Source organism: Sparus aurata, chromosome 15 (assembly GCF_900880675.1).
Source record: "Sparus aurata chromosome 15, fSpaAur1.1, whole genome shotgun sequence".
Taxonomy (NCBI): Eukaryota; Metazoa; Chordata; class Actinopteri; order Spariformes; family Sparidae; genus Sparus; species Sparus aurata.
Window position 1 is genome coordinate 3771493 of NC_044201.1, and position 23516 is coordinate 3795008.

The 23516-nt window shown below is 44.4% G+C and overlaps 2 protein-coding genes across 5 annotated transcripts in view; both read right to left on the reverse strand.

The window, feature by feature from the left end:
• LOC115597215 (neurotrypsin) overlaps positions 1-5534 on the reverse strand; it is a 42517-nt gene extending 36983 nt beyond the window's left edge. For 3 of the 4 annotated variants that reach the window (XM_030442978.1, XM_030442977.1, XM_030442975.1), the window contains exons 1-2: positions 5236-5534; positions 1028-1091 (exon numbers count right to left, since the gene is read on the reverse strand). In XM_030442978.1, the coding sequence (XP_030298838.1) occupies positions 1028-1091; positions 5236-5307 (136 nt within the window). In that variant the 5' untranslated portion in view covers positions 5308-5534. The remainder of the gene's footprint in view (positions 1-1027; positions 1092-5235) is intronic. The other variant, XM_030442976.1, reaches the window with a different exon arrangement.
• Positions 5535-20133: 14599 nt separating this feature from the next.
• chchd1 (coiled-coil-helix-coiled-coil-helix domain containing 1) overlaps positions 20134-23516 on the reverse strand; it is an 8305-nt gene continuing 4922 nt past the window's right edge. The window contains exon 3 of the mRNA XM_030440878.1: positions 20134-20428. Coding sequence (XP_030296738.1) covers positions 20318-20428 — 111 coding nt within the window. The 3' untranslated portion in view covers positions 20134-20317. The remainder of the gene's footprint in view (positions 20429-23516) is intronic.

Genomic DNA, 23516 nt, shown 5'->3' on the forward strand with positions numbered 1-23516 from the left:
AGCCAAGTATGTGGGTTGTGCCCAGGAAAATTTTGCCAAATCTTCTCTGCCAAACAATTTATTCTACAATTGATTCTTGTTTGGTGGATTGGGTGATTGAAGTCTGAAGAAACAAGACATATTGGCAATTTAACAATTTATTAATTTAATTTAGGAGCTTCAGTAGTGTGTGGAAGAACCATAAACAGCCACAACAGCCTGGCACCTCCTCCTCAGGCCCGGTCACACACTGCTAGGCATCCCATTCTTCAACCAACACTTGCTGCAAGTCAGCCACTGTGGTTGTGTTGGTCACTCTGTCACAAAAAGCATGTCCAAGTTGATCAGGCTTTCTAAGGGTGTAAGATTTATTGCCAAGAAGCATTGTTACAACAAAGAAATAATCTACAAAACACAAATGTCCTTACCTTTTGTGATTAGTTTAGTTATATTTGTAAATAATTTGATATTGTAGTTGTTTCCATCTTGTTAGCCACAAGTTAGTCAGGTTAGCTTACTTTTAAGCTTTCGTTCAACGCAAACTGCAAAGTAACTAGCTTAGCGATGTACTGTCTTGAGTGGATAACGTCATGCTAATTCATCCTGACTCCTGGAGCAGATATGGCTGGAAAATTTGCTGGCTTGTCATTTGAAAATTACTTTGTCATGTAGTGTCCACATCAGCCATCTTGAGTTCTTATGTGATGTGATCTCCACAAAGCTCACGTCCACCATCTTGTCTCCCCCTCTAATTTTCCCTCTCTCTCTCTGTCTCTCTCACAGACTCTCGAACAAAACACACACACGCACATTGCAGTTTGCTTAGTGTTTTAGTTGCTGTAGCTGTAGTTGGATAACAGATATTTATTATTTGAAGTATACATATCTTGATCACTTTTACCAAATAAACCAAATTATTAATTGATATTAATATTTGTTGTATTATTTTAATAACTACAATTAGTACTCATTTTAGTAAGGTTCATGTAGCTTTACAATTTCTCCTCAAACAGACACACATGAAAAAAGACTTTAAGATATGCCTTACCTGCACTCTGCACAATATTCACGAAGAATCCACCTTCATTGACCTGTGGAAGATAAGCAACATCCTGGAACAAATAAAGTTCAAAGTCATCAAACAGCAAAAATTACATTTACATTTAGGGCATTTAGCAGACGCCTTTGTCCAAAGTGATTTACAATAAGTACATTTGTCAAAAGAAAGAAGCCACAACATATCACCGTCGATGAAGTACAAAAGAAAAAATAGAAGCAGGTAAGGCCATCAGAGGTGAGGGTAAATAAGGAGCTGATGTGTTTTACTTTCTTGGTTAAGTGATTTGCAGGTGGAGGAGCTGATCTTTGACAGGTAGAAGGCAGATTTGGCTGCTGATAACAGAGAATGCCGAGGTACTCCAGGACCTTGCTGGTTGGTTCCCGGTCTGGTGAGTGGGTTGAGAGGAGGAGAGTGTGAGGTCAAATGTGGAGAAGAAGTCAATGAATTCAGATGAGTGCAGCTTCTCTGGGTGGATGTTGAAGTTATCCAGAGTTATCCAGGGTTATCCAGTGGTGTGCCATCATCAGGGGAGCAGCTTAGGAGGGCATCCGTCTTATCAAAGAAGTCATGGAGAAGACCAGGAGGGTGATTGATCACCACAATGTTGAGCTTGAAAGGAAGGGTGACAGAGAGAGCGTGGAATTCAAATGCAGACTTGGTAGGACCATGTGGGTGAGATGAGTCCAGTTCCTCCTCCTCCACCTGTTTGTCTCGGGAGTGTGAGAATTAGTAGGCAGGTGAGAGGGCAGCTGGAGTGGCAGTCAGTGCGTTTACATGACACTCAAGAAAACCGAATTACTGCGTTAGTCTGACTATGAACGGATTTTTAAGATGCATGTATACACCTTTGTCTGACTAAAATCGGACCGGATCGGATTTCTCATAGTCGAATTACACCACGTAGATTATTCGATTGAAAGTCGCATTACTCCTGCATGTATACGTTTCCAGCGGATTGGATCGGATTTTGCGTTCTGCGCAGGCGCGAGATTTTTCCCCGGGGCCGTGAGCCGGAAGTAAACGGGCGGTGGCGGCGTCTTTCCTCCGAACTCACCGCAAGAAAGAGCGCCAGAGTGCACCTAGTTTATGTAATTATCATGTGCACCATATACGAAGTGTACAAAGATGTAGCTTCGTCTCGCTCTTCGTACGCCATCTTTCTTGAATGCCGAGGCAGCTGGTGACGTAAAGAGGTCAGCCGGAGGTGCGCCGTTACCACTAGTTGAAATGGGCACAGCGCCACCTAGCGTACCGGGGTATGACATGCTTTCGGCAGTAATTCGATTTTCTCACTGGCATGTATACTCGGATAATTGCAGTTGTCCGATTAAGCAGCATAGTCGAACTATGGCTGTAATCTGACTAAGCTGTGCATGTAAACGCACTGAGTGTTTTCCGGGGTGATCCGGGTCTACATAAGGGCCAGGAAGTGGAGAGTCTGCAGGGAGGCATAGGCCGAAATGGTGTCTGCCTTATTGAATGCAGACTGGCAGTTCCATAGCCCACCTAGTACTTCAAGTTCAGTACCGGTGGAGAATGTTGGGTAACAGAGATTCAAGCATATGGTCTCTGATGAAATCGTCTCTGGTTAGATGTCCTGACTTGACTCTACAGAGAGACTCCCTGAATCTTTGTTCGACAGTCTTTGTTCGGCTGTCCTGATGCTGTAGTGACTAGCCCATTTGTGCTAGATTTACCTCATGCAGGCTTAGCCCTGCCCTGCAATCAAGCCTATTTGCCACAGCTGACTTGGCCTAAACTGACTGATAACACTCAGGTTCAATAGTTTCACAACAATTTACACAGAAAGCTACCAGATGAGCAAACAAAAATATATTGTGCTTGGTCATGTGAATGGTGGACAGCCAAAAAGAGCTAATCAGCAATGAAAGTTGCTGAGGAAACAAAAAATTTAGATTGTTGATAATGTCGATAAGATTTTTCCTGATTGACCATCTTCCTTGATTTCCAGTTCATGAAGTTTTCTTGGCAATGGTTTAGGGCTATATTTTTTATGACATGTCTTCTTTAGGTTGATAATGATATTGGATGTGTCTCCTAGTTAGCACAGCACAGGGGATAGTGGAATTTGGCAACCTAGGAGGATGTAGAGGTTCTCAGTGACAGAATTGTTCGATTGGCGTGCAGTCCAGTGTAGCATGCATGTAGAGTGCCTAAAAAAATATTCACCCACTTAATTGTTTTCCCATTTTATTGCTTTTATAAATAGTATCATCGTCAACATACAAAGAATATACAAAACAAAACATTTACAAAAACTGTTCAATATCAATGTGAAAAAGATTTCTCCAAAGTAATGTCAATTAATTAAAACGATATAATGTAAAATAAGATTGCATAAGAATTCACCCCCTTTAAATTAACCAACTTTATCAAACAGAAGTCCAACCGGTAGTCCTGCTGGTAGTCTCACAGTTAGTGAAATGCTCACCTGAGTGCAGTGAATGTGTCTCAATTGATTGTAATATAAAGACAGATGTCATGTTTGGCTGACACCCAACACTGCACATCACCACAAACACATCATCCCCATCGTGAAGCTTTGTTTAAAGACAACAAGGTGAATGTTCTGGAGTGACCAAGTCAAAGCCCGACCTCAATCCAAAAGAACATTTGTGGCTGGGCCTGAAAAGGGCTGTTCATACCCGATCCCCATGCAACCTGACAGAGCGTGAGTAGTTTTGCTAGGAAAAGTGGAGTAAAATTGCAGTGTTCAGATGTGCAAACCTGATTGAGACCTATCCACACAGACTCAGTGTTGTGATTGAGGCCAAGGGTGCATTTACTAAATACTGACTTGAATGGGGTGAATACTTATGCAGTCACTTATTTTACTCAATATATTTTAATCTATCTATCTATCTATCTATCTATCTATCTATCTATCTATCTATCTATCTATCTATCTATCTGTCTGTCTATCTGTCTATCTATCTAGATGTTATGACGTTGTTTCGGTGTCTGACTTCCTGTCTGCTCCGTGCTGAATTCGGCTGGATTGATGCGCCGTGCCCTGGCATCTGGCAAAAATAGAAGCCTTGGTAACTGCTATGGAAGGGTCTGGACTGCCAGAGCTGCAACGTAGTACCTGTCAGCTACATTGATGGATGAATATTTCGTGTTTTTTGAGATTTGTGGTGGTCAGGAATTGTTTTAGTTAACCATGTTGATGTAGTTTATTTTAGTCTTAGATTTTAACATGGTTTGTGGCTTTTGAAATCAGTTCACGTCCTTCTGAAGCACTTGAACCAGCCTTACGTGAGAGAGCTATTACACTCTGGTGTTTCCCTTCTCACTTATCTGCAGTGATGTGATATAAATAAAAATGAGTATGGACTTTGACCTGCTGATAATATGAAGTAGTCAGACCAGCTGCTAATGGAAGAATGAGTGACTGAACAGGTTATGATATTTGGACATTTTTGTCATGTTTTCTCTGCAGTCCAACACATTGGATTTGAACCGAGACAGTGAGCTTGAAGTGCTGAATCTCAGCTTCAGTCTGAGGCTGTTTAAATGGTTAATGGGTAAAATAATAGCCCGACACTGTCTACAAAACTGTAGATGTGAACACCCTCAGACACCTTCAAGCTGAAGACTATTTAAAGACTGCATTATACAAAAAATATTTGTAGTCTAATTCATTCATTTATGTTGTGTCTTTACACTCAACAGACTGAAAATACCTATTAATCAGGAGACAGCTGAGAACATCAGCTCATCTGAAGCAAGACAACTTAGTCAAATATCTACTTTTTTCAATTTGTTTATGGTTGATTGGCAGTCTGACATGTAGGACTTGTAGCATAATCAGCAGCTTCTAGAGCTTTAAAAAACAATACTATAAGTAAAAAATTCTATGGACTTTGGAATTCTATTTTGGATTCACATAGCCAGATAATGATTAGCCTATTATAATTTGTGGTAAAAATGTTGTTACCTGAGCCTGGCTTAGGACAAAAAACGGCTGGCTCTTTCTGCCAAATACCCAGTGCTGGAGGATGAAGTAGGCTACAGATTCGCAGAAAAACGTCACATATTTCTGTGGAATTAAATGAGATGGTCGCACATGTCTTCCATTACATAAAAAGTCCTAAATCCCGCTCCGGGCTAAGTGACAAATCGTAAACATCAGCTGTATACAGGCTGAGAGCGGCTGGCTGCAGACTGCTTACCTCTGCAGAGACGCACAGGGCCAGTAACAGACAGCAGCGGACGAACCCGGGCAAGACTTTCCTCCGGTCCATCCTGCTGAGGGAACCATCTCCTCCACACCTTCCACACACACACACACACACACACCTTCAGCAGCTTTCAGCTGCCTTCTGATAATCCTTCTCCGACCGATGGGAAATGGACGAAATGGAAACAGTCAGACACACCGAGGTCCGCACTAAACTCAACTCCAGACACCCAACCCGCTCTCGACCGAGCTATAAATGACGCGCTGTCTGTGAGAGGAGCGCATACCAAAATGTCTCTCTCTCTCTCTCTCTCTCTCTCTCTCTCTCTCTTTCTATCTCACACACACACACACACACACACACACACACACACACAAAGTCTTTGGTTGCCCCTTTCAAATCACAGGTTTTATTGGCTTTATAGTCTATCCTTTATCGCTAACATGAAAGTCTCTGTGAATAATTAATTTGAAGAATTGGCGATAGCCTTATAATAGTCAGATTGCAACAGTGAACCTTATCTTATATAATATAGCTGGAAGAAGACAATATGTATCAGCAGGTGCGTTGAGTATAGAGAAGCAGAGCTGTCAACAGCAGAAGTTATGACTGACAAAACCAATTAGACTAAAACTTGCTGAGCATGGCCTGCGTGTGTGCGTGTGTGTGTGTATCCCGAAATACCACTCCAACATAAATATATATATATATATATATATATATACATATATATATATATATATATATTAAATAGCTTAAAATAGCTTGCATGCATTTGTTTCAAATGTAATACTACTCTTAGCTGAGTGAAATGTTGAATCTTTGAAATTTGTCTGTGAATGTCAGAACATCTTAGTATTTGGTTTGTCACCCATTTGCTTTCATGAAGGCATGCACTTGAGCTGGCATGAATTCCACAAACCTGCTGACTCATGTTATCCCAGCATGATTTAACAGAGCTCCAGAGAGCTCCTTGTGATGTCATAAGATGCATGGCTTTCTCAGTCGTCAGGTGTCACTATAAATGTTCAAAGGGGTTGAGGTCAGATGACTGTAGACAGAAGTTGATGACAGTCAGTAGTCCTTGGTCTCCATACTATATATGTATACACACACGCACACACGCACACACACACACACACACACACACACACACACACACACACATGCTGCTGCTGCTGCACAGAACGGACTCCTCCCTGACAAAGAAATACCACTCCCTTCTTCAGAGACACGTTGCACCCTCTGGTTTGCATCTTAGGTTTTTGGTTTTGCAATTACCTATCCTCTTCATTCTCTCTACATCACCACATGATGAGTAAATAAATCGTCAGAAAACAGCAAACTGGAGGATCCTCTTCTCTGTGTGTTCCCTGGGCAGAAAGGACTGTCTCTCTATGGAGTTCTCTGTCTCTGATTGAACACAGTGGAGCAGGGATACCAGAAAATATCTTTCCTCTTTTACATAATGAGTAGGGGGGAGGAAAGAGATGTGTTACTGACCAAACACTCTAGAACAGTGGTTACCTTTGGAATATAGAGCTATTTGACACCTATTTTGATAAGAAAACAATGCTTAGACCAGTATTAATGAATTGTCACTGCTGCCAAGGGACATGCTGGTCTTAAAATATGATAGGTATCTTATTAAGAAGGATGTGTTGTTTGGAGCATTTCAGTGAAGTTACAATGGAGGCTCTGAAAACAACAGCAGCGGAAGTCAACATCAAGTCAATATAACACTGACCACAGAACTCCAAAGATCAAGCAGAGATAGCGGGGCAAGGCCAAATAAAAAAGCCTGATAGGCTGGATTTCAACTGTTGACTTTTGAGGCACAGATTGTTTATCCTGGCGACTTCTCACAAACACAGCTGATTATAAAACTTGATGTTGTTCAAATCATCAGAACAGGGTTCCTCTTGGAGCAGAGGCCTCAGATGCTTTGTGACTCCGGAGATGGCTGTTGAAGATAGCAACATATTCACAGATCCCACTGAACAAGGCTGTTGAGGAATTTCTATGACTGCACCCCACCAAGGCATCAACAGGGGGCCCAACGAAAACAAAATACACCTTAAGGCTCTAAGATGGTTTTCAAAGACAGTCACGGAACAGCTTTATGTCTTGTTAACTGATCAGTTTGAAGGGTCTGTATCAAGATAAACTGACTTACTGAAAAACAACTTTCTGAAGCACTGAACTTTTCTGATGCCATGTTTCCACTGCATGTTATCCTCGGCTTAACTCAACTCTATTTGCTCTTTTTTGGTTTTCCATTGCCAGCAGTTGTGGATAGTACCTGGCACTTTGCTTGATTCCAAGCAACTTATTCCAGATTTTTTAAATGGCAGCCTGTAAATCCACGGCATCGCCAGCTGATAAAAGTGCAGATGTTCAAACATATATAAAACTGAAGGCTGTTCAGTAGGTATGGGGGTGGCAAAATAACTAATTCTGCGCATGTAGAAGTCAGACTGTACTCCAATATATGAAATGTTGATTACAGAATTGGTGAATGTGCTGCATTTAGAATGTTTGAGATTCTCTCATAGGAACAATATCCTACTATTTGACAAAATTTGGTGCCCAATGTTGGAACGCATTAAAAAAAGGGGGTGAGTAGGGGAGTGGTGACGTGGCGGCGTACATTCTTTTGCTGTGTGTATCTAATATTGTTAATGGTACGTATCATTAGTTTCGTATTGTTCTTACTGTCTGTATATGTTGATTCACAACATAGCCGTTCAAATGATGTAGGCCTACTAAGGGTTTATATACTGTATTTAAAATGCTTTAAATGAAGTTTTAAAAAAGGACAGATGTTCCTTTGGCTGCCAAGGAAAGGATGTCAGAAGGAATGGACAAGTGATGTCACAACAGTTTCCCCTGCTGTCACTAAATTGCTTTAATAAAAAAAGCACATTGAGTTATTTTGAGCCAAGTCGTACAGTGTAGTGGGAACACAGCATTAATGCAATATCAATATTGAACTGTGGCTAAAATACATTTAGATTAAGGTGTGGTATTATTAGGTATTGAGTGCTATCCTGTGCAGCTCCATACTGTTAGTCAATGTTTGGAGTAAATGTCTACAGACCAACAATGTTTATTACATCATACAATATTAAATTGTTGACAGAAAACACACCAATGGTTTTGTATTCTTCAGATTTGTATTTGTATTTGTCCTGATTAGTTGTGACTAATAACTTGACTTTTAAAATTGGTGAAGTGGTGTAACTGGACATAAAGATAAATTATCTGTTTGATAAATTAGTTAAAGATGGAATATGTAACACTGTTACTTTAAAATGTCAACAAACAACTACACCTTTGGGAACATTTAGATCTTAATCAGATGGAGGGACTGACTGGACCAATAGCTCATAAGATACCTGCAACAGTGTTGCAGCAGCATTCTCCTAAAAAACTGAAGACTTGTTTTAAAATATGAGTAATACATCTGAAAGAAAACATAAAGTGGCTCTTTACAGCTTGATGGCAGAATCCAAGCATCTGGAACCCTTGAGATCCCAGAAGATAGATCTTTTCAAATCTATTTGTGATATCAGGGCTTTGTAAGTTTAGTTTAGCTTTTTTATTAGTTTTATTTTGCTACCACCAAGTAGAGCGTGTGTCCAGTCATCGCTTGAGTAGATCAGACTTATGTTGCTTCAGATAGCCCTAGACTACATTTGGACATAATATGTTGGCATCAGTTTAAGTGTCTACCCTTGGGTTAGATTGTTTGTATAACTTATAAGGTATCAAAACCTATTCTCGTTGGTATCAGCATCAGGAACTTAGTATGTAACAGTTGTGTGAGTGATTGCTGCTGGTTGTGGAGGAGGTTCCTCTGTAGTCTACATGTTTGGGAGGAAGTGATAAGCAGGGTGGGGAAATGGTTCTGTATAATGACGGGCAGATAAACAGGGACACTGTGAAAATACCACATCCTGACAATGGTTGGTGCAGACATAGCACAAAATCCTTCCCGTCCTTCAGACAAAACATGAAACCAAAGCCACACTCAGAGCATCATTAACACAATGTCAATATTTCTGCAAGAAATAAACTAACTGGAAGAAAACATGGGGTGAAACCAGGAAGTGTGGGAAATGAAATGGAGCTAGCCATTAAAAACACAAGAGGCATCAAAGGAAAAATCCAACTTAAACATGCTTCTTTTTCTAGTCAGACGAAGAGAGGGATATGAACTTCAGGTATGCTATTTTCATCAGGTAAATGCAGTGGAGCTGCGCTGAGTACAAAGATTGTAGGCAGGAAATGCTAATATGACTATTTCAAAAATTAAACTTACAACAACTCCAAGCTGTGGATTTAAATCTAGCTGGATGTTACATTTTCTCACCTTATGATGAAGCATATGAAATGGAGATGTTGATATCTTCTTTGCTGCTTCTGCTCTCAAAATTGCATATCAGCCACAGGTGATTTAAAAAAAAACATAAAGAAGCAAATTTGTTACCACTAACGCTCTGATTGCAGAGAGACAAGAAAGAGACAAGTTTGTCATAAATCATGTTTTGAAATATATATTTGGGGCATGATAAAAATATGACTGATCATATATTGGAGTGGACCGTAGACTCGGATGTGCGTGGCAAAGGAAAGCTGGCTCGGTCAGGTCAACATATAGATTAACAGTCACAGTGCAAGTGTTCGAAGAAGTATTCAGGAATTTTACCCTAGTGCTGATCCAGCCTAATCAGTATTACAAGTAGGGATGCACCGATACCGATACTGGTATCGGGAATCGGGTCGATACTGTTCTAATACACTCGTACTCGTACTCGTTAAAGTTCGCCAATACCAAGAAACGATACCAATTTATTGCATGCAATTGCTTTGCATGAAGACCGTGATCAGAGGGTGGCTTGTCATTTTTGTTGCATTTTTTTAGATTGGCGGCTAGGGGGAGATGTCGAGCTAATCAGACACACAGCGTGGTTAAAGGAGTCATCACCCGGAAATCTCAATTTTTGAGATTTAAAAGAATTGAGATACTCCTCCTTGAACCGGCACCTTATCGTGGTGGAGGGGTTTGAGCACCCGAATGATCCTAGGAGCTATGTTGTCCGGGGCTTAATGCCCCTGGTAGGGTCTCCCAAGGCAAACAGGTCCTAGGTGACGGGTCAGACTAAGATCGGTTCACTCGCCCCTGATGAATACAAGAAGACCAAGGACGTGCACGTCGCCCGGATCGACGTCACCGGGGCCCCACCCTGGAGCCAGGCCTGGGGTTGGGGCTCGCAGGCGAGCGCCTGGTGGCCGGGTCTCTGCCCACGGGACCCGGCCGGGCGCAGCCCGAACGAGCAACGTGGGCCCGCCCTCCCGTGGGCTCACCACTCGCGGGAGGGTTCAGAAGGGGCCGGTGCAGAGGGATATGGGTGGCGGTCGTGGGCGGGGGCCCCGGCGGCCCAATCCCCGGATGGTGACTCTAGCCATGGGGACATGGAATGTCACCTCACTGGGGGGGAAAGAGCCTGAGCTGGTGCGGGAGGTTGAGCGGTACCGGCTAGAAATAGTCGGGCTCACCTCCACGCACGGCCTGGGCTCTGGAACCCAACTCCTTGAGAGAGGCTGGACTCTCTTCTACTCTGGAGTTGCCCGCGGCGAGAGGCGGCGAGCTGGTGTGGGCTTGCTTATAGCCCCCCAGCTCAGCCGCCATGTGTTGGAGTTCTCCCCGGTGAACGAGAGGGTCGTTTCCCTGCGCCTTCGGGTCGGGGATAGGACTCTCACCGTTGTCTCGGCTTATGGGCCGAACAGCGGTGCAGAGTACCCGGCCTTCTTGGAGTCCCTGGGAGGGGTACTGGAGAGTGCTCCAACCGGGGACTCCGTCGTTCTCCTGGGGGACTTCAACGCCCACGTGGGCGATGACAGTGTTACCTGGAGGGGTGTGATTGGGAGGAACGGCCTCCCCGATCTGAACCCGAGTGGTGTTTTGTTACTGGACTTCTGTGCTAGTCACAGTTTGTCCATAACGAACACCATGTTCAAGCATAAGGGTATCCATATGTGCACGTGGCACCAGGACACCCTAGGCCGGAGATCAATGATCGACTTTGTGGTCGTGTCATCTGACCTCCAGCCGTATGTCTTGGACACTCGGATGAAGAGAGGGGCTGAGCTGTCAACTGATCACCACCTGGTGGTGAGTTGGATCCGCTGGCGGGGGAGGAAGCTGGACAGACCTGGCAGACCCAAACGTATCGTGAGGGTCTGCTGGGAATGTCTGGCAGAACCCTCTGCCAGGGAGATCTTTAACTCCCACCTCCGGGAGAGCTTTGACCAGATCCCCAGGGAGGCTGGGGACATTGAGTCCGAATGGACCATGTTCTCCACCTCCATTGTTGACACGGCTGTCCGGAGCTGTGGCCGTAAGGTCTCCGGTGCCTGTCGCGGCGGCAATCCCCGAACCCGGTGGTGGACCCCGGAAGTAAGGGTTGCTGTCAAGCTGAAGAAGGAGTCCTACCGGGCCTGGCTGGCCCGGGGGACTCCTGAGGCAGCTGACGGGTACCGGCAGGCCAAGCGTGCGGCAGCACGGAAGCAAAAACTCGGGTCTGGGAAGAGTTCGGGGAGGCCATGGAGGAGGACTACCGGTCGGCCTCGAAGAAATTCTGGCAAACCATCCGGCGCCTCAGGAGGGGGAAGCAGTCGTCCACCAACACTGTTTACAGTGGAGGTGGGGGGCTGTTGACCTCGACTGGGGACATCGTCGGGCGGTGGAAGGAATACTTCGAGGATCTCCTCAATCCCGCTGACACGCCTTCCATAGAGGAAGCAGAGGCTGGGGACTCAGAGGTTGACCCATCCATCACCCAAGCCGAAGTCACTGAGGTAGTCCGTAAGCTCCTCAGTGGCAAAGCACCAGGGGTGGATGAGATCCGCCCTGAGTACCTCAAGTCTCTGGATGTTGTGGGGCTGTCTTGGCCAACACGTCTCTGCAGCATCGCGTGGCAGTCGGGGACAGTGCCTCTGGACTGGCAGACCGGGGTGGTGGTCCCCCTATTTAAAAAGGGGGACCGGAGGGTGTGTTCCAACTATCGGGGGATCACACTCCTCAGCCTCCCCGGGAAAGTCTATTCCAGGGTACTGGAGAGGAGAATTCGGCCGATAGTCGAACCTCGGATCCAGGAGGAACAATGCGGTTTTTGTCCTGGCCGTGGAACACTGGACCAGCTCTATACCCTCCGCAGGGTGCTCGAGGGTTCATGGGAGTTTGCCCAACCAGTCCACATGTGTTTTGTGGACTTGGAGAAGGCATTCGACCGTGTCCCTCGTGGCATACTGTGGGGGGTGCTCCGGGAGTACGGGGTCGGGGGCCCTCTGTTTAGGGCCGTACGGTCCCTGTACTGCCGGAGCAGGAGCTTGGTTCGCATTGCCGGCAGTAAGTCAGACCTGTTCCCAGTACATGTTGGACTCCGGCAGGGCTGCCCTTTGTCACCGGTTCTGTTCATTACTTTTATGGACAGAATTTCTAGGCGCAGCCACGGGCCGGAGGGGATCTGGTTTGGGAGCCAATGGATCTCATCTCTGCTTTTCGCGGATGATGTGGTCTTGTTGGCTCCTTCGAGCCGGGACCTCCAGCATGTCCTGGGGCGGGTTGCAGCCGAGTGCAAAGCGGCTGGGATGAGAATCAGCACCTCCAAATCCGAGGCCATGGTTCTCGACCGGAAAAAGGTGGCTTGCTCCCTCCAGGTGGGAGGAGAGTTCCTGCCTCAAGTGGAGGAGTTTAAGTATCTTGGGGTCTTGTTCACGAGTGAGGGATGGATGGAGCGTGAGATTGACAGGATGGATCGGTGCAGCGGCTGCAGTAATGCGGTCTTTGTATCAGTCCGTCGTGGTGAAGAGAGAGCTGAGCCGAAAGGCGAAGCTCTCGATTTACCAGTCAATCTACGTTCCGACCCTCACCTATGGCCATGAACTTTGGGTCATGACCGAAAGAATAAGATCCCGGATACAAGCGGCCGAAATGAGTTTCCTCCGCAGGGTGGCAGGGCGCTCCCTTAGAGATAGGGTGAAGAGCTCTGTCACCCGGGAGGAGCTCAGAGTAGAGCCGCTGCTCCTCCACATCGAGAGGAGCCAGCTGAGGTGGCTCGGGCATCTGTTTCGGATGCCCCCGGGACGCCTTCCTCGGGAGGTGTTCCTGGCATGTCCCTCTGGGAGGAGACCCCGAGGAAGACCCAGGACACGCTGGTGTGACTATGTCGCCCAGCTGGCCTGGGAACGCCTTGGGGTCCTCCCGGAAGAGCTGGAGGCAGTATCCAGGGAGAGGGAAGTCTGGGTGTCCCTGCTCAGGCAGCTGCCCCGACCCGGCCCCGGATAAGCGGATGAAAATGGATGGATGGATGGATGGATAAATCATGCATATTGGTGTTGGACCTCCGTTGAAACTTGCCTGAAAAGCTGGAGTTTGAAAGTGGCAAATTTTTTTTGCTTTGGCTCTTTTTCCGAACAAGAATAGCGCACAATAGTGCGCACTCCTAAAGCACGAGATTTTGACTCTGCTCCTGTGGTGACGTTACCACAGGAGGCTACTTGCATAAGCTCGCATAAGCATCGGCTCACAGCCGTCCTCAGCCAGACTTTTCTGCCTATTTCTCTGTCATTTTCACGCCATACATCGTGACCGCCAGCATTAAAACTCAGGTCTTACATGTAAAACACGAGTGTGAAAACTAAGAAGGAAAAAAAAAAGAATTTACCATTCAGAGACGTCCTGCTGTAAACGTGTCTCTTCCACCGTCTTTGCCTCTTCACTTTCCCGTTCGGGTTCCGACTCCGGCTCGTACATAAATGCCTGAATTCCGTAAGGTTCTTCATTTAGTGTGTGCGCCATGACAGGGGGCTGTTTATGTTTTGGAGTCTGTGTGCATGCAGACTAGCCTCCGATTCCGGCTCTGTCCTTCCTGCGGCCAATCAACGCGCGCCTCATTACATATTAATACAATGCACATCCGGACCGGTCAAAGCCTCGTGCATAACCTCGCGTGAGAAAGTCGCGGTATGAAAAAGTGTCAGAACAAGCTCTATGTTTGATTTTTTTAATTATTTTTTTTCTAATAAGTTTTAAGAATTGATCCAAAGCGATCCAAGAGGGACTGGATATGTAAAAAACCAGGTGATGACTCCTTTAAGCTAGTAAGACTGGCGGCTGCCGTAGGATTACCGACATGTCAGCAGTGTGGACTCATTTCAAAATATGCGACAATGACAGAAGCAAGGCAGAGTGCAAACTGTGTACTGGTAAGGTGTCCAGGGGAGGAAAGGAGAGTACGTCGTTCAATACGAGCAATTTGATAAAACATCTGAGGACACACCATAAACCTGAGTATGCCGACTTTGCTAAGGCTAATGCAAAACCACAACAGCCAACTTTAACTCAAGTTTTGGAAAAGCGAGAAAAAATGTCAAGAGAAAACCCACGGGCAGTGAAAATAACAGAGGCTCTGACTCATTTTATTGCCCTGGATGACAAGCCACTGTCGGTTGCGGAAAACGAAGGATTTCGCCGTCTTCTCAGCACACTCGAGCCGCGATATGAGATTCCCAGCCGCCCCTACATCACGGATGTTATGGTGCCAAAACTTTTTGACGAGGTAAAAAAACACGTTCGCAATCTGGTGAATGAGGCTTCCGCCTTAAGTTTCACTACAGACATTTGGACAAGGGTGTGCCCGATGTCACTGCTCAGTTTAACGGCGCAATGGATTGATGATGAGTTCGTTCGGCATCAAGTCACACTACATGCAAAGTCGTTCCGGGGCTCGCACACCAGCCAACCATCGCAGGTGCTTTCGATAGCATGCTCCAGACATGGGACATTCTGAAGAAGTCCATCCACGTAGTCCATCCGAGACAATGCAAGAAATATAATAAAGGCCATGAGTGATGCGGAGCAGCCCAGCCTACCTTGTACTGCTCACACTCTCCAGCTGGTGGTTCAGGAGGGCCTTCTGTCACAGAGGAGTGTTGCTGATGCGGTGGCAGTCGGCCGCAAAATAGTCGGGCATTTTAAACATTCTGCTCTGGCCAACTCCCGCCTCGAGGATATTCAATTAGAGATCAACCAGCCTGCGAAGCGGCTCCAGCAAGACATACAGACCCGCTGGAATAGCACCTTCTATATGGTACAGTCATTGATTGAGCAGAAACGGGCTCGGGGAATATTCGTGTCTGAATATGGACTGCCTGATACACTCACGCCTCACCAGTGGATACTGCTGGAGAAGGTGCTATCTGTTCTGGGTCCGTTCGAGGAGTTAACTCAAAAAGTTAGCTCTTCAGATGCCATGGCCGCAGACGTCATTCCAGCAGTCACTGTGCTGCACAGATTTCTAACAAGAGAGACTGATGAAGACCATGGGATCAAAGCAATGAAGGGAACCTTGGCTGCAGCTGTCAGGAAGCGATTCACTGATGTGGAGGAAAACCTACTCTACAGCATCGCTACACTACTCGACCCCAGGTGAGTGTGTGCCTGTATGTAACTGTGTGTGTGACTATGACTGTGACTGTGTGTGGCTGTGACTGTGTGTGACTGTGTGTAACTGTGTGTGACTGTGACTGTGTGTGACTGTGACTGTGTGTGTCTGTGACTGTGTGTGACTGTGTGTGTCTGTGACTGTGTGTGTGACTGTGTGTGACTGTGTGCAACTGTGTGTGTGACTGTGACTGTGACTGTGTGTAACTGTGTGTGTGACTGTGACTGTGTGTGACTGTGTGTGTGACTGTGTGTGACTGTGACTGTGTGTGTCTGTGACTGTGTGTGACTGTGACTGTGTGTGTCTGTGACTGTGTGTGTCTGTGTGTGTGACTGTGTGTGACTGTGTGCAACTGTGTGTGTGACTGTGTGCAACTGTGTGTGTGACTGTGACTGTGACTGTGTGTAACTGTGTGAGTGACTGTGACTGTGTGTGTCTGTGACTGTGTGTGACTGTGTGTGTGACTGTGACTGTGTGTGTCTGTGACTGTGTGTGACTGTGACTGCGTGTGTCTGTGACTGTGTGTGGCTGTGTGTGTGACTGTGTATGACTGTGTGCAACTGTGTGAGTGACTGTGTGTATGACTGTGTGTGTCTGTGTGTGTGACTGTGAGTGTGTGTGACTGTGTGTGTGTCTGTGTGTCTGTGTGTGACTGTGAGTGTGTGTGACTGTGTGTGTGACTGTGTGTAACTGTGTGTGACTGTGACTGTGTGTGACTGTAACTGTGTGTGTGACTGTGCTAAAATGGCAAGCATGCCTATTGTCAGCTAAATTTTTTTCTTTCTCTGTTTTAGGTATAAAAATCGTTTTTTCTCCAGCACCCACACTGCTGCAAATGCCAAAGAGATGCTGAAACTTGAGCTGCTAAGGTTGCCTGGAGAAGCGGACAAGCAGGAGGATCATGACCTGGATGAACCACCTTCAAGAAAACCACGCAGTGACCAGGCCACTTGCAGTCTAGACAGCATATTTGATAAGATTGCAGATGAGAAGGCATCAGCATCAGTGGGCAGAGCTGCAGTAGGTTGTAGTGTGTAGAGATGGTCCGATCAGGTTTTTTGGGACCGATACCGATCACCGATCACCTAAAGCCTCACCGATCCGATTACCGATCAGAACCGATCGATCACGTGGAACAATATTATTAATATTTATATTATTTTACTCTTTTTTCCCCATTAATTCATCCACTCATGCAAAGGCCTATAGTCTTTCATTTATGTTAACCTTGTAATTATTTATTTATACTACTAGATTACCTTCATTTATTGCACAACATTAACTTCAATATTCCTTCATAGCAGCAGTGGCACTGTGGAAAACAATATGCCAAAATGGCCTCTAGAAGGCAGTCAAGAAGAGCTGAAGGTTGAAAGTTCAGTCATTTATTGATATTAGCCATTTAAATGGCTGTATTGTAGCATTCATAGTATAAAAAAATAAAATATAAATTGAGCCTATATAAGCTATATAGCCTTCTTGTGATTCCCATGGCCTTCTCACCGCGAGGGTTGTAGGGCTGCGTGCTCTCCAATGTTGTTTGCAGCAGTGCCTGTGGGGTCGGCGTTGCCTTTTTCTTTTCGCTAGTTAGTTGCAGGAAATCGTTATGTTCTTTGCTGTGAAACGACTTCAAGTGCCGAATTAAATTGGTAGTATTAAAACTACTTGGTTTGTTTCCCCCACAAGGCACTAAACGCTTGCATGCGTTACAGCTGGCGTGTGTGACATCTGTCTCACATATTTCAAAGAACTTCCATATAACTGACATGTTAGCAGTGCATGCAGGCGGTGTGACCACAACACAACACTTCTTCTTTGTTTTGAAGCGGCAGCGGTTTGGCGCACTACCGCCCCCTTTGGATCCGGAATGTAACAAACACAAGCACATGTATAATATATGTATAATGCGATCGGATCGGTGATTTTAATCTTTTATCGGATTTCCCGATCGATCGTTTTTTTACCATATCGGCCCGATCCGATCAGTTACCGATCGATCGACACCATCTCTAGCAGTGTGCAATTAGAGACATATCTTGGAGAGGCCGCAATTTCACGGGAAGACAAACCACTACAATACTGGATGGTTAATAAAGTGCGGTTCCCAACTCTGGCTAAACTGGCGGGCAGATACCTTTCAGCACCTTGCACTAGTGTTGACAGTGAAAGGCTGTTCAGCTCAGTGTCACACATTGTGAGTGAAAGCAGAAACATGCTCACAGCTGATCATGCAGAGATGATTCTTTTCATCAAAAAGAACCTGCCTCTCCCTTTCCCAAAAAAAACTTAGTTCAGAGACCACACCATTGCATGCTGACTGAAGTTTGAGATTTTGTTTGATTCAAATATGGACACTCTGCAATAGGTTCATCAATGTTTTGTCAGTCTGAAAGCTGGAGACCGTGCAAAATAGTTAATTGATATTTTGTTTGATTAAAATGTGGAAACTCTGCAATAATTCTCAGAAAATTTCACAGAAAATGTTTATTTTTCATTTATCATCATTTGTTGTAACAAGCAGAGAAGAAAATAAAACCTGTCTTCCAATTAATTGCATTTTGCCTAATAGTTTTTTGGGGGTTGTTTTGGTGGTAGTAGTATCGGCATCTGTACTCGGTATCGGCAAGTACTCAGATCCAAGTATCGGTATCGTATCGGGTTGAAAAAAAGTGGTATCGCTGCATCCCTAATTACAAGCATTAAATATCTCTTAACCAAAGTACTATTCTGTAGAGGATCTAACCTTGAAAGCAAACTACACTTCCAGGCACACACTGTAATATTTCATTTTGATAAGCTTCTGCAATGTCACAAGATTTATTACCACCCAGTGTTGCATTAATTTTTCACCAGGATCCTGTAATGATAATGGGAGAGTCGTGCCACTGCCTAAAGTCTTCTCCGGCACATTCCAAAGATTCTCAATGGGGTTAAGGTCTGGACTCTGTGGTGGCCAATCCATGAAAATTATTTCTCATGCTCCCTGAACCACTCTTTCATAATTTCAGCCCAATGAATCCTGAAACTGTCATCTTAGAATATGCCTGTGCCACCAGGGAAGGAAAAATCCATTGATGAAAAAACCTTCAGTATATTCAGGCAGTCACCTATAATTTTTATGGGCTCATAACATTTTGGAACCTAGAAATGACCAATTGAAGTAACCCTATATCAAAACACTGTCCCCATAGGCTTGTACGGTAGGCACCAGGCATGATGGGTGCATCACTTCATTCGCCTCTCTTCTTACCATGATGAACGCATCACTCTGGAACAGGGTACATTCGGACTCATCACACCACAAGACCTTTCTCCATTGCTCCAGAGTCTTATCTTTATGCTGTCTGGGAAATTAAAGCCTTTTTCCGGATTTGCCTCACTGATAAGTGGTTTTCTTCAGGCTACACAACTCTTTGGTCCGAATCCCTCGAGTTCTCTTCACATTGTGTGTGTGGAAATGCTCTTACTTTCAATATTAAACAAAGCTGTGAGTTCTACTGTTAACTTTTTTTTACAATTTGATTCCCCCAAACCTTTAAGTGATCTCTAATCACGATCATTCAAGATTTTGTTCCAACCAAACTTGGTTAATGAGATGATGGTTCACCACTATCCTTCTAGGTTTTAATAATGTGTTGGACAGTTTTAGCTTGATTTAGGACAGTAATTTGATCCTTCCAAAAGAGAGTGGACCAATCAGACCAGAGTGAGCTTTTGGGAAGGGGAGTTGTACAGAGAAAGAAGCTAAAATGGAGCATTCAAACAGGGTGAATAGATGTGCTGCTGCGATGGACATAAGATACGAGTACGAGAAAAACAATGTTTTTTTTTAACATTTAAGTACATTAATATCTGTCACTTTAAAGTGTAAAGACTCAAAATCTGCCTGAATTAGTGTGTAGAGTGGAACTGAGTCATAAAGAAAGAAACTGATGAAAGATTTTAAAAAAACTAAAACAGTTTGAACCCATTTCAGCCACACTGTGCTTTGCTTTCTGGTAACTGTTAAGGGTAACTGGTAATGCTATCTGTCTGATATGCTTATTTCATTAACATCAATTTGAGCTTCCACAGGAATGATGAAGCATCCAAGTGTTCAGTGATAACGGTAAGCTTCCGGCCAGGAGCCATGAAACCCAAGAAGAATTCCATCGTGTCGACTAATCACATCTCTGCACTGAGTGAGACCACTCTGCTAAATTGGATGGAGACAAAATGGCACAATGTTTTTATCAGGGCCAATTCAGGACACAGTGTGTTGTGAATACAAAGGCTGTACTATAACAGCAGCAATATGAAATGACTGAATGACCTTTGGCAACCTGATACAAACAGAAGTGTTCGTGCAATGTGTTTGTGTTGAAATCACCCTTTTCAGTGTTCTTGCTCATTGCTTTATTTAGGAAAAGTATATGGTATCATGCTGTTGAATCATACACTCATTGATAACTCTTGCCAACAGCTCAACATAAATACACACAGCTCCAAAAGTCAGTCCAGTGGCGTCTATTTAGTCTGCACATTTGCAGTCTGCATAATTTATTCATTAAAAAGTTTGTTGTTTAGATCTCAGTGCGCAGGTTGGGGAATCTCTTCAGCAGTGTTGTGGCTTGTTTTGGGTGCAGACGTCCTCCCTGCATCTTGGTTTGTTCAGACTTATTCTTCATAGCAGCCTGTGAAAGAGAAAGATGATTTGTTACCAGCGCCAGTGGTTAACATAGTTGTTGTTCTCAAAAACATTACAAAGAAAAGCTATGTCACTAAGAGAATTTAAACTGGTCTGTAGTGTTTATGCCAGGCTTCATTTTACTTTTAGATCAGTCAGATGCAAGTTTCAAAATATTAAAAGACTGACTTATTTAAAGCCTGAATAGTATGCTACCCTACCCCCTGACCATGTTTCTATGTTGGGTTGTGAATTTTTGGCAATCTTACAATTCGATTTCGAATTCACTCATTCAACAAAGACAATAAATCCTGAGACATTTGCGGTAAAGAAACTCCGTCCGGAAGCAGGTATGGGGAAACACACCCGATAGAAAGACAGTTTACATTCTACTGCGTACTTTCAAGAATTAACTACTTTTTCATGTTCAACTCGGACAGGGATAGAACAATAAATTGTGGAACAGGGGTTAGAGACATATCAGACTAGGGCTGCACGATTCTGGCAAAAATGTGAATTACAATTTTTTTGCTTAGAATTGAGATCACGATTCTCTGGCACGATTTTTTTCACAAAATGTTTATTGCACTGATGAACTTGAACAAAACAAAAAAAAATGATAGTATGGCAGATACTACTATGCCTCTGCCAAAGCAATGTTTTTTTGTTCATTTCAAGTTCTATCATTGGATGAGAAATTATTTTTACACAAATAAAAAAACAAAAAAATGAGTCTCCCAAGATGAGAGGGCATCCTTTTATACCTCATGTTGTACAGTGTTTATTGGGGCCGTATCTTAAGCTAGGCGATATGTGATAGCTGCTCTGATCGGCTTTCTAAAATGGAGGCATAATTTTCTCCCTTTTCCAAAAGCCGCCTCATTCTTTTGGAGTAGACTATCTACTGAGTCTGACTCAGGCCTTTTGTCTTGTTGAGATTCTTGGCCAAGAAAACCAAAATGTCTAGGTGTTCCTCACTCAATCTAGAACGCCTTGGACTACAGATATTTCCAGATGTGCTGAAGACACGTTCTGATGCACAGCTTGACGCTGGAATGCACATATATTGTCGTGCAAACTGAGCCAGGATGGGAAGATCAGCCACATGTTGACCCCACCAGGCTAGGGGGTCCTGTGCAGCCCTTATATCTCTTAACTGTTCATAGTCAGTCATCTCACGGTTTAGTTTGTCTTTAGGTGTTGTCAGTGTGGATGAATCTTGTCCTGTTGAACTGTCTGCTCCCCTCTTTTCGGAGGTAATGGTGCAGAGCAGGCTTTTTAGATCACTTTTTTTTTTTTTTTTGCTACAGCACCTGCTGGTTGGTGCTCCGAGCCCGAGTCTTCTTGTTGCTCTGCTCTCTGCTCCTCTGGAAGCAGAACTGTGTGAGCTTTTAGGAGCAGTTCCTCTTTAACTTCTTTTTCCATTGTAACAAATGTGCTTTTAAATCTGGGGTCTAGGTAGGTGCAGATGTTCAGTGTCATCTTAATATTGTGCTCATCATATCTCTTTTCAAAGTCTGCTCTACATTTCTCCTTCATTTCCAGTGCCAGTGGACTGTCACCTTCCTCATCTTTCAGACAGGCTTTAATTTTCCACAGGAGTGGCAGGACTGATGAGAGAGTTGTTTCTTTCTCTCCACTAAGGGGATCTGTGAAATCACTGAGTGGAGCCAGGACATCCCTCACTGTTTCCAAAGTTGTCATGTCTGTGTCTTTCGGCATCAGGAACCATTTTTTTCTGTCATCAGCTAGAACAGCACAGACTGCTTGCTGCTGCTCACAAAAGCGTTCCACCATATCATAGGTGGATCCCCATCGTGTAGGCTCATCATGAATTAGCTTGTGTTGTTGTAGCTTTAAAGATTTTAGTTTTTCCTTCAGCTGCCTTGACATTTTATTAGATCTTGAGAAGCCTGACACTGTCTTATGTAGCTGGGACAGACAGCTCGCCACACGATCAATTTCTATGGCCTTTTTGACTGCCAAATGCAAATTGTGGCCATTGTGGTTTGTCTGCCAGCTGTGCACTAATTATTGACCTTGTCTCTTCATATATTTTTGGAATTTCGTTGTACATGAAGAAATTCCTTGAGGGGAGGTCATATCGTTTGTCCAGCTGCTGAATAAGGTTTCTGAACCCAGCCTTTTCAACTGTGTAAATTGGCACTTGGTCCATGCAGATGTATTCGGCGACTGCTCTGTTCAGCCTTTTAGCATCTTTCGAGTCTTTTGCATATTTTGTATGCTGCTCAAAAACAGCCCGAAGAGTAGGTTGCATCTGAGTGGGGGCACTGGGTGGGGTTACTCTATCCGGACCAGAAGCACCAGACCTCTGCAGTGAAAAATAAAATGAAGGTGATATATTTGTCATACAAGCTGAGGCCTTAATTACGTTGGATACATGACCTAAAAAATATTTTCATTAGATATTGCCTTTCTCAGTGCTTTCCACAAGCGCCGGCTGCCGGCCATATAGCCGACTACACAGTTAACTCCAGCCGGCTACTTTATTGACTATTATTTTTCGATTTTAATAAAGTTAAATGTTTTTCTAACAGACTGACAATAATGTCAAACTGAACCGCACTCATTAAAATTGTGATTCGCTGTGCTTGTACTGATAATAATCACAAATTACTCGGCTCCGACACGCGGCCCCGACACGCGGTGTGTGTGCGCGCGCACTCAGCGGAGTCAGTGTGTCGGCCGTCGGAGGCGAGAAGCAGGGCTCACCATAATACGCTTATTTTGTCACCGGTAATCCACTCTTCTCTTCCAGCGTCCATTTAGCAATACCTGCGACACGTGCTGGCATCAAAAAACACTGTCGGTTGTACAAATGAAACCAAACGGACTCTAAGAGTGTATTTTCATTAGTTGCTAAGGGAGAAACGTTCACTGAGTGTTTAATTGTGTAGCCACCACTGCAGACTGTGAAGGTGTCATGCACCGACAATAAGATATTTACAAGCCCAGAACGCCTCATGATGCAATATTATGTGAGCTTGTATAGCCTATTATTTATTATTTTCTGTGCGCAAATCATTGGTGCACTAGCGTCTGGCATACTTGGTTACACTAATGAATAAAAGAAG